The 17,849-nt window shown below is 36.1% G+C and overlaps 1 protein-coding gene across 3 annotated transcripts in view; it reads left to right on the top strand.

The window, feature by feature from the left end:
• The window catches only part of DDX10 (DEAD-box helicase 10), a 160,136-nt gene that overhangs the window by 9,656 nt on the left and 132,631 nt on the right, over positions 1 to 17,849 (top strand). For all 3 annotated transcript variants that reach the window (XR_011150737.1, XM_069014291.1, XM_069014303.1), the window contains exons 7-10: positions 1,203 to 1,329; positions 2,580 to 2,742; positions 3,988 to 4,072; positions 16,613 to 16,714. Coding sequence is in view for 2 of the 3 variants with exons in the window: in XM_069014291.1 (XP_068870392.1) it covers positions 1,203 to 1,329; positions 2,580 to 2,742; positions 3,988 to 4,072; positions 16,613 to 16,714 (477 nt within the window). In the remaining variant the exon portion in view is untranslated. The remainder of the gene's footprint in view (positions 1 to 1,202; positions 1,330 to 2,579; positions 2,743 to 3,987; positions 4,073 to 16,612; positions 16,715 to 17,849) is intronic.

The raw sequence follows: 17,849 nt of genomic DNA, 5'->3' as shown, positions 1-17,849 counted from the left end.
AATATGCATATATTTCCGTATGTAAGGTGCAGGAGAAAGGTGAAGCACAGAGATGAAAATGGCTTTCCCAGGAGTAAACAAGAAATCATCAGGAAAATGCATGGCAGAACCACACTGAATCTTGGGGAAGTTTTTGCTGTTTGATTTGATTATCTCTGTATTGTACTGCAAACACCTTTTTTTAATCAGCAGTACTATCAAAGGCATCTTAAATAAACATGATTGCCAGAAAAAAATGTGTGGTTAATATCCTCTTAGCAGGAGAGAATGTACAAGCCTGGTATGCAGTCTTAATTTTGGGGACATCTCCTATGTTCAGTGAAGTCTATTTTAAAGTACATCTAATTTTTTTAAATATTTGGGAGAGTGCAATTAGATAACAAAACAATAAAGAGAAGGAAAGTATTAATTTGTTTCAGAATTTACTGCCTTAGGTTATTGCCTTATAAAAGCAATTTCCTCTGGAAGATTTAGAAAGCAAAAAGTACTGTGGCGTAATTCAAATTAAATAACAGAATGAAAACTGGAGAAGTCTCTTGTAGTTTCATCCTCCCAAGTGGCCACCTTTAGAAAGGTAATTTTGAATACCTATGGTCTGTTCAGGGTGAAGCAGAGGGACTGTAAGAGATGAGCATTTAGACGTGTTTCAAGGGCAGATATCCCAAAGAAGTTTTTTGTTGTTTTATTTGTGTTTTTAAGAACAGAAATGTGAGTTCAGATGATAATTCAGAGCATTAGAAAGTTACTTTGCGTGTCAGTGTAATCAGTAGAAGTACATCAATGCTCTTTTTTTGTACATAATTAGACTCTGCTTTGACATTGCCTTAAGCACAAATGATGCTTTAATGGGACTAATAGACAAAGTTGCATTTTAAGTCAAGGCAGTTTGAATGTCACTGCTTAGACGTGGAAAGAGTTTGCCTTGCTGGTAGTAAATGAATTTAGAAGTAATGTCAAAAGACATCTGTCCCTCCCCACTGGCTTTTAGTGAGGGAATTGATGTAGTTTTCAAGTGAAACTGCTGAGACTTGTTCCTCAAGTGGGAGAGCTTTCCAGCCTGACTCCTTTTCTTTTCTCCTTTTTCTGAATATGTATAAGATGCTCTTGGCTTAAAAGAAAGGTGAGACATTTCTGTGATTTATCTAAATGTACTTCTTTTGTGTGATTTTTGTTTTTTGTTATTTTTTTCTTTTCTTCTTTAGTACCCCAGCAACTTTGGATCAGAACTATGTTGTCTGTGAGCTCCAGCAAAAAGTAAACATGTTATACTCTTTCCTGAGAACTCATTTGAAAAAGAAGAGCATTGTGTTTTTTGCAAGCTGTAAAGAGGTATGGTTTTCTTCTCCCTCCTTCTCCCCACCATTTTAAAACTAATAAAATGAAGATGTTAATGTAGATGGCAATGCACCAGAGAGGTGAGATTATGGACTTAATTTGCAAGAGGAAATTGGAGGAACAAAACATGCTGCATGTCATGCAAGGCCTGGCTTCTGGGCAGTTTAGTGACTGAGGCTCAATGCAGGAAGATTCTGGAGACCTGAGTATTCTCAGCCGTTTTTGTGGTCTGCTGTTAAAAATGAATGCTAAAAGTTAATGTCAGTAAGGCCCAACTATTTCAGTTCTGTCTTGTGACATGTTTCATAGTTAGCTTACCAAGTATTTCAGTAGTTGTTCTTGCTTTCCTTACAAGCTTTTAAATCTGCTTGTTTGAGAAAGTGTGTTTGTGAAATAGTACAGGCAAAGGTTTTTCTTACATAGCAAGTAATCCTTCAAATACCTACTTGTATAAGTGTCCTGGGACTATTCTGTTGAAGTTATTTGCACGTGTTTGTTTGGCACAGGTATTTGTACCTATAACTACTCATGTATCAACTATTTTACAATGCAGGTATTGCTTGCTAGTATAATACAATGCTAGTATTTTACAATAATAGACCATTTTATGATGGTCCAGTAACTATTCCTTGCAATTCTTTCACCTGTGCAAGAGGTTGCAGTATTTTTGTTATTCTGCATCTGACTGGTGAGTACACTGAATTGGTTGGCTTAGTTGTACAGAAATTCTCTGGGCTGCAGCTGTTCTTGCAGTATACACAGTTTATGTGACTACTTTCTTAAAAAGATACTAGGTAGCTGCCTGCTGTAAAATAATGTTGCATCATGGGTACTGTAGGTAAGAGTAAACAGGCTGATTTTATAGGAGAAACTGTTGAAACTTGAAATAGTAAAGAGACTGTAGACTGATTTAAGTTGCAAGTATAAAACACAACACCCCTCTAGTAGTGCCTAAAAGCAGTGCTTCTGAGGGACTTTGATACTTTGGTCCCTTGCATACAGCCTAACTACTCATGTCCCAAGTTGTTCTTGCTGTTACCTACATTAATTTCCTTTAGGAAATGCCATCAGAAGGCATGCCAATCTTTTGCCACAGTTGGTCTCAAAATAACATCTTTTTTCTCTGATGTGAAGAAAAATTTATTTAATTTGATGTATTATGTCAGTTGTTATATACACTGTATATGATCTTAACGACTGTAACACTGCATGGTAATTCTTTTCCCCCCTCGTTTGTTGGGTAGGTCCAATATCTATTCAGAGTGTTCTGTAAGCTTCAGCCTGGTCTTCCTGTCCTGGCACTCCATGGCAAGCAGCAGCAGATGAAGAGAATGGAAGTCTACACTTGTTTTGTTCGGAAAAAGGCAGCAGTGCTTTTCGCTACAGATATTGCAGCTCGTGGCCTGGGTAGGTACCTACAGAAGCAGCAGCTAAACCTGTTGAGGCTTTGTCAGACTTTATACTCTGTAGACCAACCCAATTTGTGAAAAATGAAGCTGTAGTTTGCTTAGGAGCTCATTAGGGTATCACAAAAGAGATGATGCTTAGAGTTCCGCTGTTTCTTTACTGAAGAGGCCCACTTCATCTGGGCTTTTCTTCTTACCCCAGAAAAACACATGTGGTATGGAAATAGTGATGCATTTGTTTGCTGCATGCTGTAAGGCAAGATTCCAGCAGTTTTAAGTATTTCTGCTGTGCCTGTATCCTGTGGGTTATTCCAAAGGATATGAAAATTATTAACCTACTGGTATGTGGAAAAGGAAACCTGAAATTGTATTGTCTGATGTTTGAGTGGCATTGTAGGACTCTGTAGATAAGGAGACAGAAAAATAAATGAGGGTAAAAAGATTTTTTTTTTCTTTTAGTTCTTGAAAGCATTTAAGTACAACACAAGACTTTGCAGGAGTCCAGTCATTCTTTGAGATAGCAAACTCCATTGTCCAAAATGTGAGGTTTTGTCACTATGTTATGAAAAGAAAGAAGGTACTCTAAAAACTGAAGTCAGGAATGAAAACTTTCTCATACCTTCCATACTGCTGTAATCTCACCAGTGACTATCTAATTTGGGTATGGTTGGTTTGGTTTAGAGGGTCGGTGTACTTGTGGAATACAGTATAGCTGCAGACTTGGTTAGGAAGTAACATTTCAGTGCGAAGTGTGCCACTTGCCATTAATACCATTCACAGTCAAGGTTGACTTTGTCAGGCTTGGTCACCCCCTCCCATCTTTGAGAGGGACTATGGTATTTCTGTATGTGACAGCTGAGGTGGTACAGTCTCACCACAGCTAACTTCAGACCCCAGTGGTGTAGGATGTTAACAGTGTGGGTGAAAAGTGGGTCAGATACTGTTACATAATTGCTAACCAAAATAGTGTTTTGTCATCTGTGTGACACAAAGCATGTCTGTTCTTGTCAAGTGTGAAATTATGTTCCATTCATTGCACTGTCATAATTTAGGAAATGAACACACAATTAATTTAACTTTCTTTGATGAAGAGAATGATTGTTTATGTATGTGAATACATTATTTCAGAGCTTGCACCTAATGTCTGTAAATGGGTCCAAGTGATGGTTCTTACAGGAATTAATGCTCTTGAATAGGATGATTTTGAGTCCAGTGAACTTACTTGATATGTTTTTTCTTTACACAGATTTTCCAGCAGTGAATTGGGTCATTCAGTTTGATTGTCCAGAAGATGCAAACACGTACATCCACAGAGTGGGAAGAACAGCCAGGTTTGTTTCCACTCTTCCTTAGTATTTTAATGGTTAAAACTAGATCACTGTAGGGACAGATCATTGGTTAAAGACTCACTTGAAAAAAATTAAGATATAAATTAGGAAAAAGCTGTTATCACTAAAAGACCCTTTTGATTAGTTAAGAGTAATGATTTAACTCAATTATTTCTTAGTGAGCTTCAGAGACTTGTTACAGCAGACAAGAACATCCCTGATTGTTCCATCTGATCAGGGAAGATTAATAATGAGGAAATAGAAAATCCTTTTCACTTGGCAGTATTACCTCAAAGGCTGAATTGAGCATGTTCGTGGGTGGAAAAGCTTGTTTTGCCACTGACATTTATAGATAAATAAGGTTTTAGACTGTGGATCCAATTCTTTGTGTCATTGAAGACTCTTCAAAAGAATGGAAGTATTTCTTCCTTATTTTCATTTGGGAGGAAGGAATCAAATGTTAATTACAGGTTAAATTTTTAATTTTCTAAGTCTTCTGTGGAATTACATTCTTAAGCATTGCTTTAGTTAAAAAATATTTGTGGCTAAGCCTCTGTGATGGAAGGGTGTTACCCAGATAGACTGTTGAAAACCAGGTCCTTCATCTCTGAAGTAGATTTTTAAGTGGAACAGAAGCTGTTACTGCATATAATTCAGTAGATCAAAAACCTCGTGCAGTTACCGGAAGGATGAAATGCAAGACCTGACATTGTATCTTGTCTCTAATTTAACTTGTTTGTAGTAGAGCTTGCAATATAGTCAGTTGTCAAACCTAATGACAGAGCAGTTGCTTAGAACAGGATTTCAACACCATAGAAATTTGAGATCTGTGTTTCTGGATCAGAAGGCTGTAAATTTTGGTGACTGTACAACGAGAGTGCACTTCCAGCACTCTTTTCAAAATGTAAATGTTTTAGCCATGTTTTCATTGTAATTTGGTAACGTTTCTGCCCCATTCTGTCTATTTGCTCTCTGTTGTCTGATCTTCTGTAGTAGAGGAATGATAAATTTTTAAATGACTTTGAAAAAGACCTGTCAATGAACAAAGTCAGTGAATGTTATATATAATTAGATAAAACACGTAGCTATTTTGCTAATTTAAAATTTAGATCTAATCTTATGCATACCAATTGAGAGAAAAGTATACAGGCTTGGTTAGAATTCTGTAATATTTTCTTTTTTCGTCTTTTTTTTTTAGTCCTGTGTGGCTTCCACAGAAGGCTTGTAATTTTGTCTTTATGGCATACTGTCATGATGGAAGGAAAACAATGTATTTGGCATTGTTTAATTGGCAGTGTTTAGGATACTGGTTGAGCTCTTTCTGAACTGTGTCACTGAGTTAAAGCACCTCCCTGGAGTTGTAATCCTCAGGCCTTTCCCCAATTCTCATTAGGAGCTGCGAAGAGCAATTGTAAGTAGGTTTTGCATGGGGAAACAGCTCTAAAGAGCTACAAAGACAACCAACTCCCCTTTGTCATAATGCTTTTATTCAAATATGACTCTGAGAGGACTTTAGCCTGACAACCTTAAGGGTCTGTCTTCAGTGGCCTCTTAAATACAGCCTTCTGTGATTGCTCAAGGGACAGATTTGGACAGAAAATTGGGGCAGAGTGTCTGTCTCAGGGGCTGTAGGCTGTGCTGGATGCCTTACTGGGATGTAGTTTACATTTCCTTCTGAGTGAATTTTTCAGTAGGGAGGCCTTATGGAAATTAGGAGTACATCTGAGCAAGCTGTGTGAGCTGGAGGGTGTTGACTGACAGTGAAAGCAAATTCCTTCAGTAGGAAAAGCTTCATGGGTATTTTCTGTTTCCTAATCTGATGCAAAGATCAGCAGGTTCTACCTATACTGGGCATTAATTTTGAAGAAACATACAGGCTCTCTCCATCCTTAAGGTAAAGCAGTCCAGGAAGGAAATTTTTTTAGGAAACTTAATAGCATGAAATAAATCTTGGAAAATAAAACAAGGGAGATGTCTAATAATTTTAAGTAAATATTGTGCAATAAGTAAATATACTAATGCAGTTTTTCATGTGGGTAATTGAGAATGTACTTCTCATTGAAATCTGAGTGTTGAATAGGAAGCTTCACTTGTTTTCAATAGGTGCAGTTTGTATGAGAAGCTTTGTTTCTTCTGGAAACTTGATAAAAATGAACTGAACTGCAATTTAGTAGTCCTCATTAATGAGGTTAAGAGATAATTACAAATTTTCATGGGTTATGAGAATATAATTGCATAGAATGAAAGCTAAATTACATATCTCAGCTAATTAAGAGGCTGTGTTAAACTGTAATTAAAACTGGGATGCCAAGTACTGTTTACTTTCGAAGTCAAATTATTTTGTGATACAAAAGTAAATATGAAAGGACAGAAATTATGTTGGGGATGGGGCTGGAAAACCTTTGACAAACAGTCATGGATGTGTTCCCACATCTGTCTTATAATTTTGCAAAGCTTGATCTAAGGTGAGCAGTAACAGTTTATTTTTAAGTGGGTAAGGCCACTGTGTTCCCTAAGAAACATTTCCCTAGCATTTTTCCCTGCTGAAGAACATAAATTGCAGCTCTTGCATTTTTGATTTATGGTGAAGTAAGATCGAGAAAATCTGGGTGTTGTCCAGTAATGCTTTTACTTCATAGTAGAATTGACATGTATTGAGTGGGGTTTTTTTTAATAAACTTGAAAGGTATGCTACAACTGGAGTGATTGGAAGCTGTTTCCAGTTGCATTCAAAGTCTTAACTAGTTCAGTGACAGAATTTCTAAAATACTGACAAATACCATGGGCAGTCTAATAAATACTTTTGGTGTTATTTTTTCCACACAATTTCTTAGAGAAGTTAGTGGTTTAAAACACTAGATTACAGTATTTTCTGTGGGCTTTAGTTTCTAAAACCTAAATAAAAACTGCTTGTAACAATTGCCTGCAAAACTAATTTCTTCCAGCTTTTAATTTCTATTTATGCCTTCTATTCTGTAACCTATGAAGCCTACAGTTGAAAGTATTCTTTGATGAATTTTGTGAAACAAGTTACAGTGCCACTAGGGGACAGCAGAAGATAATAATTTTTGAAGCACTCTGATGCTCACTTTTTTTCCCAACTGTTTTTCCAAACATAATGTCTAAGTTATATGGCATGAAAAAAGCATATAGGCATGTTTTTCTTGCAGTCATGATTGCATTGGTGAGACAAGACACCAAAAAGTCTATTTTATCTTTTTATTAATTTGTAAATACCTTCAATTTTGGATGTACCTATATCCTTGCAAGTCTCAGTAATGAATTTCTTTCTTTCCTGGCATTACATTCATCCCTCCATTTAATGTTTTAATTTTTTTTTGCTTCAGAAGCGACTATTAAAAGCTGCTGCTTGAGTTTAGTGATCATTCTGTCATGAGTCTTTTTTTAAAGACACCAACACTGGAATGTTAAACAGAATAAATGGTTTTGCTCTGCAGTTTTTATCTGTGGTATGTCCAGAGCTATATATAAGATTTAGATCTGACTGGCTCAGACTTCTGATGGCACTTAATCCAGCCTAGCTGGTTAGATTTCTTAGGTGCTTACACTGACTTAGGAAAGTAATTGTGGTTTTGTTGTTGTCATTGAACATAGTGTGCACACAGGCATGCGAGTTCTGTCTAGCTCTGTGTATGCTTTTCTTTCTTTTAGTAAATTATATTTCTGAAAACAAATGGAAAAATCCATCTTCCCAAAGTGGAATACTCTGTTACCTGCCATCTTCGTAGTGGCTGGTATGATTAGACCCAAAGAGGTATGACTAAAGACTTTTAAGAAGAATGTGTTTTTTGATGCTTTGTGAATATTGGAGAACACACACACCTGTCAAATTATGGACAGGTGAAAGGGGCAGGTCATAGAATGATCTTATTCTGTCTGTAATAGTCTGTAGTATAAGCTCTGAATCTCATTAATGCTCATTGGGTCTCTCCTTAAATAATTGCACATTATATGTGTGAAAGTGAGACTAATAAGCCTTAAGAGTAATGTGGCAGTAAAGCATTTAAAAATGTTAGTGTGAGTTAACAGTACCTTTTTCAATGGTGGAAACTTGATTTTTATTCTTTTTTAATGGGAAAAATATTTCAGGGATATATGTCTTGGGTCCTGAGTAATCAGGACAGCCAAGATGACAACTCCTTGTTTGGATTATTTTTCTATTTTTATTTTAAGACCCACTGTAGCACTGTTAATGTTGTTTAAAAATAAATGCCATATTAAGACTGTCTCATGTTATATTGCAGGCAAGTCATCATCCTCACCCAAGTTAAGTAAAAATAGCTGCCAGTGGAGGTCACAAGACATTGTTGACACCACATTTAACTTGGAATTCATATTATTTAATTTTCTAAAATTAAAAACTGTATTCTAGCTACACTCTTGACAGTGGCCCCTGATGGTGCAGTTGTACTGACTGGCACTGTGTTATCTGTTAGAATTCTCTTCCTAATGGAATGGTAGGAATGTTCCTGTACACTGAACGATGAAGTGGCCAAGGTTATTGCCTGCTGACGTGAAGCTATGCCATAAGCTGGAATAACAAAATAAGTAAGCACATGTATTTTTACTCAGCAGAGTAGACACAGCTGCTGTGGGAAATGGATTGCTTCCAGTGTAGGCTGGAGGAGCCAACAACCTCCCAAGGCCTTTTGAAATCAATTTATTGTAGGACTAACCTGATAAGGTTGGTGAGCCTGTTCTTCTCCATTATTTCTTGTGACCAAGACTGGCAAACAGGGACGCTGACACAGTATGACTGAAGGAAGGAGATTGTGGTTCTATGGTAAGAGTAAAACCCAGCTCTTTCTCTGAACTTGCCAATAGGTATAAAAGGGCTTCTTTCCAGACAGAAAAAGGAAAAAGATAATAATGGTCACTGGAAAAGAAAAACAGAATCAATGTCTGACTTCATAGCAAAATTTACTGATAATTTTTGGGGTGTACTGAATTACAATCTGTGCAATGGAGTAATAGAAATGAACAAAGCATTAGAAGTGGTCTAAAGCAACACCAACAGATGAAGCCAGTTCACGTTTTGTTGTTTAAATGCTCAGTGGGATGTCAGACTGTTCACAATCCATGGGAAGAAGCTCTTCTTCCTGAATGGAGGACTCAGCAGTGAACACTGTCTGCTGTATTTGGTCAGCTGTGAATAGTCAAGACACTTTCTGGTCTCTTGTAATTTTTGTTGGGCTGCTTTGGTAAGACTTGCTGTAAATGGTACAGCACAGTTTCAGATTGCAGTGCACACAGATCTCTTGTTAAAGATTTGTTGTTTTAAATAGAAATACGTATTGCAAAAAGAGGCCATTGATCATGTAGACGGGATAGAAATTTCAATATGCATTTATTTTCTATGCTCATTTGTCATTTAAAGAACCAGAATAACAAATCACCATATTATGAAAGAAACCCGGCAGTGTAGAAGTTATGATAAATGGTAGATAAAACTCTTCTTGTTACTGGGCCTGGAAAAATAATGTTTTCTTGGTTTGAAGCTTAGATTTCACCAGTCCTCATTATTTCAGAAGGCCCAGAAGGTAGTATGATTGGAAATAAAGTTTTGCCTGAATTGAGCCTGATATTGGAGACCTAAAAAAAACCTGTTACTTTGCTTAAGAAACATGTTTAGAAATAGTGGCTTATATAGTCACATTTAATGGTTGAGTTTTAAAATTAAACATGAATTACTGTATTTCTGTAGAACCCTTTAGGGGTAGATATGGATGTTAGTTTCTCTTTGTTAAAGGGTAATGTGTGGGTGAACAGATTTATTTGTTATGTGTATCAGATTGAAACTGATCTGCTCAGAATAAAACTATCCATTCTGATATGTTTTGGATATATTTTTATTGATGTCTTACATTGTGCCATTACACAAAAATGTGCAACACGACAAATGCCTGCATCAATTAAATGTCTTTTCCTTCACTACTGTAGTTGTTAATGAAAAAATTGAAAACAGTTAAATAATTAAATATAAATTACATGCTAGAAATAGTAGAACTTGACTCTCTCTAACTTTTTTCCTAATCCATCTTATGTTATGCATGATTGTTAGGTTATTTGCTAATAATTCACTGCCGTTTCTTGCAGTCTTTGCAGGGGCAAATCTTTGCTCTAGAAAGAGGAGTCTGTGCTGCTTTTTGTATTTTTGCTCATCAGTTTTTCCACATGATGAAGTTGTCTTGTTCTTGATTCTTTATGGAAACTAAAATTATGTGCAAAGATTTAAAGAACGTTATTTTTGTGAAATCAAGTAGTCCAGATTATTTCTGCTCTGAGAAGGGTGTGAATGGTGTGTAGTGAATAAATGATTGCCTTACATGGTGAATAACTTAGCTTCACAGTGGAAGTAACTATTTAGTAGTTTTGTATTTATAGTTTTGCAACTGTGTATGCTAAACAAAGGGTCTGTTAGAAGAAGAGCAAAAATACATAATTAGGGTGTATCATCATGCACGTGCAAAATCAGGCATGTTTATTGGGATTGGTTTTGATGCTATTCCAAATGCTTAACTCATTGCCCTTAATGTTTTGAGGAGAGCAGTCTCTTGCTTGCTTCTGGTAAATCTCTGGCAGATTTGGTGTGAGTGACAAAGAGACAGTTGAGCAGTTGATCTGGCTTCCCTGGTGCCCAATTTCCTTTCTCTGAAACGATTTACTGTGGAGAGTTTCTGGAACACTAAAGTATCTGAAGGTGGCTTGTTGGCTTGGAATGCAATACTTCTGGGAATGGGCTTTGATTTAAGCTCACTAGTTTTGCAGATGAGATGACAGCATATGTTGATGCTATCCGTGCTGGCCCAGTTAGGCTAAAATTACATCTTTAATCAAGTCAACATGGTAAAGTCCCATTCAAGTTACAAATTTAAAAAATCCACAAGATACTTTTCTTTTGAGTATGGTGGTAAATGTGTGATGTCCAGAGTATAAAAAAAATTATACTTAGGGTTTGTGCATGTTCATGTGTGGTAAATATCTTCAAAAACATTATCACCTCCTGTATATTGCATTTTCTGTAAAGGGAAATATTCCAGTTCAGGAAACTGTTATGCAAGTATCTTTATACCCGCAACCCTCCTCCCTCAAATTTTATGATTATCTCATCATCTCAGTTTTCTCCTTTACCAGCTTTTAAAATAGATTATTTTTTATTGCCAAACAAAGTGGAAATACTGCCTTTAACTCTGGAAATTTGGCATCAACTTATGTCTTCTGAAATACAAATGTTGAGGAAACATGTTGTAATACATCTGTTTGAGACAACTTGTGTAACATTTCCTGTAAAGTCTGCATATCCATTCACCTTATCCTTACAGTTCCCTTTCCATAACTTTTTTCCTACTGGATATTTGCTTTTGCAGCAGAACACTGGTGTCTGATGACCATTGTGAGATGGTTCCCATTCCTATTTTATTCTGTTATGACCAACAACTGACAATAAAGTGTGGTGCATTTGACTGAACTGTATGTTACAATGGTCATGGCAAGGATGTAGAAGAACTCTGAATGTAGTTAGAACAGGCTCAACTCTAGCTGCATGGCCAGGTGGAATTCATTAACAGCCACAGTATGCTTTCATTTATTGCCTTTGTGATAGTGGTAATGTTGTTTGCTTTAATAGTACTGCCTAGTATATGCAGCTGTTGACTGGATCTGATCATGGATGGGTTAAGATAGGTTAAGATTAGGCAACAACTGAGTGTCTGTTTGGCCTGCATGAAAACCACTTTTTTCTCATCCTGTCTTCACTGGACTGTTGCCGTTCTATTTCTTCATGCTTGATACCAGCTGTTGGCTCAGGGTGATTTTTAGCAGAAGTTTAAGATAGATTCTGTCATGGTGCGTAAACTATCCTCTTAATTTTAGCATGCTTTTTATTTTTTTAATCAAGTGAAGCTATTTGGCAACACTTTGTGTTTCTTTGCTAAGGAAATGGGGTTCTTAACATTTTTAAACCATTTTTCTCTACTTGTAATTAGCCAGTACCACATTGTCCTAGGTAATTTATCTCACTTCCTCTTTGTCTGCCTTTGGCACTTGCCCTTGATTGTAGACATCTTTCTTTTTCTCATCTGCAGTCACTGTAAATATAACCCTTTGCTTTATAGCTCTAATGATGATTTTCACAGCTTCCTGCTTGTAAGTCATGATTGAGTTGCAGAGAAGTTGCTTGCCTTTTTCAAAAGTATTAAAGTCAGTAGACACTAGAAAATAAGGCAAATATGAACTAGAAGTGATTTTTTTTCTCCCAAAGACTTTCTGCAAGTAAGATGCAATTTTCCGTGGACTTGGAATAAATTGTATCTTGTACCCTTAGACACTGTTAAAATCACAGTGCAAAGATGAGTCTCTTCGCTGGTTTCTTGATCACCTTGAGGAGATGACAAGATATCATCAATTACTACACAGTCCAAGAAAGTTTGATTACTTTGAGGTTTTTAATTTGCTTTTCTTCAGCAGAATCAAAGTGCATACTTAGTGAATAATAAATCATCAGAGTGAATTAGCATTTTGGGACAGATGACAGGTTTTGGTGATGATGGACAAGTTGAAGGCTGCAGCCAGCAAGAATGGGGAGAACTTTTCCTAATACGGTCTCATCTGCAGAAGTAGTCCTCCTGCTGAAGAATTACAGTAACCAAGGTTGTTTCTTTGCTGCTTTATCATCTCTAAAGGTTTAAAGGTTTTATCTGTGTGCTGAAAAGAATTACAGAGATGTTCCTTTGTGTGCTTTAGTGGAGAATTTTATTCCTGTGGGATACTAAGAGATGTTTTTTTCTATGTTTTAGGCATTGTAACAGAAACAACTTGATCAGATGTAACTGTTCTTGTTACTGTTTATGTCAGTTTTTAGTAGCTTGTGCTTTCCTAAGTTTGCCAGTATGGAAGCCTTTAGTATGAAATATGCAGAAGGAACACCTTGGAAAACTGCAATTTTCCACTGAAGCCTCTCTTCTTGAGATTATCTTTAACACTATATTTTTCTGATTAACACATTATGAGGGGTTTTTTTTTGAGAAATAAGATAATACTCTGCCCAAGTAAAACTCCTTTTTTATAGGCTGCATTTTGCTTTCTTTATGTAAACGTCCACTGAACAGATGCACACCTTCCCAGATGGTATTTAAGATAGTTTGGTTTTTTCTGTGATGTTTTCTTTTTCATGTTTAGCTCTAAGGAACAGTGTTATTATTAAACTGTTTGTTTTAATTAATTAAGTCACGATTACAGTATAAAATGGGCAAAGACTGTTCCTCCTTAACTTCAAATATTTTTAAACTATTGGCATTTAAAAGAGAATGTTTCCAAAACATGTAAGGAAAAGGATTGCACTGCATCAGTGGTTACCAGATGTCTTTCACTCCCTTTGAATTTCTGAAGGAATACCTCTGAGAAATATGTGTTGCTTTTTTTTCCTCTTAATAGGTGGCAAAAGATGAGAAAGTATAGGTACTTGAAAACTTCTCTCTTCTTTGTCTATTTTTTCATGTGACTATTTCTTTACTTAGCTGTAGTACTACTACAATAAGTACTGCAAAAAGGCTTCGCAAGACTTAATGTAAACATTGAAATAGTCGTTGTCCATAGATAGCAGATATAATGCTTGGCATTTTTGTGAATTACCTATGGAATGTGCCTTTAGGATTTGTACTTTCTGAAAAGATAACTGACTCAGCATATAATGAGTTTAGCCCTAATAACATGAGCTCAACTTGTAAGGGTCAGAATGACGGTTTATCTGATGCTGCATCCTCTTTCAGAGTGACTTTGTGGATACTGCTGGGAAGATATAAAAGCAAAACAAATGTAGAATGTTTTTTCTTTTACTGTATCATTGGAGATTTTGGTTTTGTGGTTTGTAGAGAGGATATCTGCACTCTTTGTCCATTGATGAGTATTTCTTCCGTGATTTCTATTACTCTGGCCTTTCACAGTGTTTTGCACACTGAATAAAAGAGATATGAAAAAGAAACAATTTAATAGTGCCAAGTCAGGTAGTCTGTGATAAGAAATACCACAAGCAACAAAACTATACAAATTACTTTGTGCCTTTGGCTAACTTTAAGGAATCTGAAAAAATCATCATTTGTATAGGTTTATATAGTACAATCAAGACTTTTCTTGACAAATGATGAAGATTGTTTAGAGATTTAACAGAGATTCTTTCCAGATATCAGATCATTCACGTAGCTTTTGTTGGAATCCTTTCCCTTCCATATCATCTGCTTTGGAGAGAAGAGCAGAACTGTGTTATTCTGTACTCTAAATTGGTGAGACTGATATTGGCAGCAACATTATCTGTGTCTTCCTGTCTGGTAGATAAAAGAGAGTATTTTCATCCTTCTTTCCAACAGCGCTCTGAGAGCTCAGGTTTTTTTGATGAATAATTGGCTGTCTTGGTAGTATGATCATCAATTTTTACAATAAAATGTGAAGTCCTCTAAGGTTCAGTGGCTTTCCAGGATTTCATTGCTTGTTCAGGTAGTGGCTGTGTCTGACAGGCACCCACCCACCTTGCAGATGTATCATTTGGAATTTGGTTGGGTTGAAATACATAGAACTTTCTTAAAAGGTGTACTTGGTCTCTGTAAGCAAGTTATTCTCAACCTTAGTTGTTGTATAAAGGGTACAAACATTCATGGGATGTTTGGTCAACAGTGACTACATGCTTGGTAAAGATAATAAATTGCCTTAAGCCAAACATATGTATTGCTTTAGAAGTCTTTTTTAAGAAAGACCGTGCAAGCTGATATTTCTATATTAAGAACATTTTAGATCTACTACTGAAATGGATTGAAATCAAGTCATTATAGTTTTTGTACAGTACCAAAGTACTCTTATCAATCCATGTATAATCAGTAAATTTAAATGATGTTGGCATGTAACAGATATTCTGCTTTTGTATCAATTTTATTTCTGTGTAATATTTCAAGATCTAGAATGTAAAGGTTAAAATTTCACGATGAAAACATTTACTAGACATTTGTAAATTGTCTTTAGAAGTCGGTCTCCAAACCTATCAGATACAGCATTGGAGAAAAAAAAATCCCAGGCATCCAAGAGCATTTTGTTGTGATTTTTCAAATTCATCAAATGAAAGCAGAAAGCTGTAATAAAAGCTGTCAGACTATTTTAACTGCAGATTTTGTTGCTACTTCCCTTGCTTACTGTGCTGTGACAGATAGTGTTTATAGTTTTCAAACAATTCTGCAGTACTGTTTTTGCCAAGTGATAAGTGTTTATCCTTGGAGAAGTGTGGGCTCCCTGTATTCCACTTGAAATGATTTTTATCAGTTAATACTATGATTCTTATTTGGTGTGCCTGAGAACATCCTTCTGTGCTCCCTGGCCTCCCTAAGAAAGGGAGTTCAAAGCTGCTCTACAGAGCAACTTACCAGTCTGGCTTTGCTTTGTCCTACACATTGCTCTCATCAGGTGGTTATGAGTTGAATTCTGTCCAATTCTGGCATACTTCTGAAATTCAGCTGACTTTTTTTTTTTCTTGGTAATGTCGGACTGTGCAATATTTTGTTATCAATCTGTACTCTTAAGAACTATTTGTAAATATAAAGAAGGAAACAGTGTAAGAGCTACAGGAGATACAGACTTAGTGCATGCAAGCTCATCATTACCCACTTCTTCAGAACAACTTAAACCCATTGCATTGTTTGTTTACTAATGCTATTGGGTACTTTTTTCTATATGAATGTCCTGAAGTCAGTAGATGTGCTAAAAGCAGGAGTTGATATTTTATTGCACAAAAAGAAAATGATCAAGAAGATGCTTTAAGCATAAATTAACTGATTTTTTAATGTCTTTGCTAGCCATGTATCTTGAGCAATTACCAGCTCATCTACATTTGATACAGCTGTTAAGTGCACTGAAGAGTGAATGCTAGATACATTCTTATGGGATCAGTCTGATTGTACCTTTTCTTTTGCACCTGCTTCTGTAAATGAAAGAGCTTCTGTTTTTATGCTTTTCTTTCAGTGATGTCTCTGTGACCTGTTAGCCTTTACTGAACATGTAAGAAGGAGTTGTTATTTGAGACCAAGGCACTTGGCCCTTTCATAACCTTCCCCGTCTTTGACTTGCAGGTTATGGAAAGAGAATCAAGTTTTTACCAAGTGTTAAACCCTGCCTTTTGGCGAAGGGTGAATGCAAGTAGCTGGATTTTCTAGTACTGTAATCAAAGTACACTTTGGTCAAGTATCATTTGTTTGCCACTAATACTTCAAACTGAGGGAAGAAGAGAGTCACTGATCTGAATCCATGTCTTAGCCCTAGATGTTTAGTACCCTAGGTGTAGTTTTAAAATCAGGTCAAGCGGGGCTATTGGTAAGTCACTTAACTGGTTTGCCTCTTCTTTTCCCTTTGGTAAGTGAGAATTTTTGTCTGTTCTTTGGGCTGCTTATAAGGAATCAAATATAAATTCTCATTGGCTATTGAAAATATCAGCAAAAAAAGTAATTTTTTCATGTTTGCTTGAGGTTTCTTTTTTTCCCTTCTGATCAGGTACAAAGAAGGTGGTGAAGCTTTGTTAGTATTGCTTCCTTCAGAAGTAAAAGGCATGGTGGAACAGCTGGCACAGAGGAAAGTACCTATCAGTGAAATCAAGTAAGTGGCTAATGGCTTGTCTGTTATTCAGCCTTCTTTCAGCAAGAGTAATGTATGCTGAGTCTTATGACAATCTTGATAAAGTGCTTTAATTGCCTGGAGCTGGACAAATCAGAGAAATGAATTAGTTTTGGTAGTGTTGTAGAAGGAAAAGACCTTGAGAGGTTACCTATTTTATGCTGTTCCCAAAGGCAGGACGAGCTGCACAAATCATTCTTATCAGATGCCAATTAATATATTCACAGTTTCCCAAAGAAACCTCATCCATACTTAACAGTTACTACCATTAGCATTTTTTTCTTCAAGTGTCTGATAAGACTTGTAAGTAATTTAAATGAAATATTTCTTTTGTCTTGTGCCAAGAATATATGGAAAAATGATGTATTCTCTTACTCTTTTCAGCTACTTTTTATGTAATTGAACATGATAACGCTTTCTTTCTCTTTTGCAGATTAAACAATTACAATTTTTTTTGATCTGTCCCTGTATGTTTTTATTGCTGTTACCATTTTTGTTTCTCTTACCTGTTTTTTCTTTAGTTCTAGACTATTTCTCCAATTTGTCATTACCTTTCTGAATCAGTTAGTTGAAGTACAGGTTGTAAAAAATGGTCATTTTTCATACTAGAGAGAGTGTTCCAAGGAAAACCTGTAAAGAGCTATGCTATCTATAAAATAGAACTGACTTTGAAGGAGTTGCAGAAGCATATAACAATACCAGCTGAAAATAAAAAAGCATGTTTCCATTTTCTGTTAAATGCAGAGTAACAGGTATGTAGGAAACACAAAAACCCAATTGTAAAAATACTAGAAAAAAAGATTACCACTAAAAGAATTGATGGTAGTTTCTTATTTAGCAGCTGTAGGTAGGAAGGAGTTTACTGTTCTCTGAGCCTGTCAGTCTGATGTTGAATTAAAAGAGAAAAGAGAATGTGAAGGAAATATAGAAGAAGAATTGAAAACAAGCCAAAAAATGTGATATGAGCCTGACTCCATTTTTAGCACTTAGAAAGTTCAGGTCACACCATGCCAAAAATTGTACAGTAGAGATAAAATAAATCAGGGAAGGATGACAAGGTAGAAAATGTAAGTTTCTGTATGAGTGGGTATGAGCAAAGCTAGGACTGTTTTCCTTT

This window comes from Aphelocoma coerulescens, chromosome 1 (genome assembly GCF_041296385.1).
Source record: "Aphelocoma coerulescens isolate FSJ_1873_10779 chromosome 1, UR_Acoe_1.0, whole genome shotgun sequence".
NCBI lineage: Eukaryota > Metazoa > Chordata > Aves > Passeriformes > Corvidae > Aphelocoma > Aphelocoma coerulescens.
This window is presented reverse-complemented; position numbering and strand designations above follow the sequence as displayed.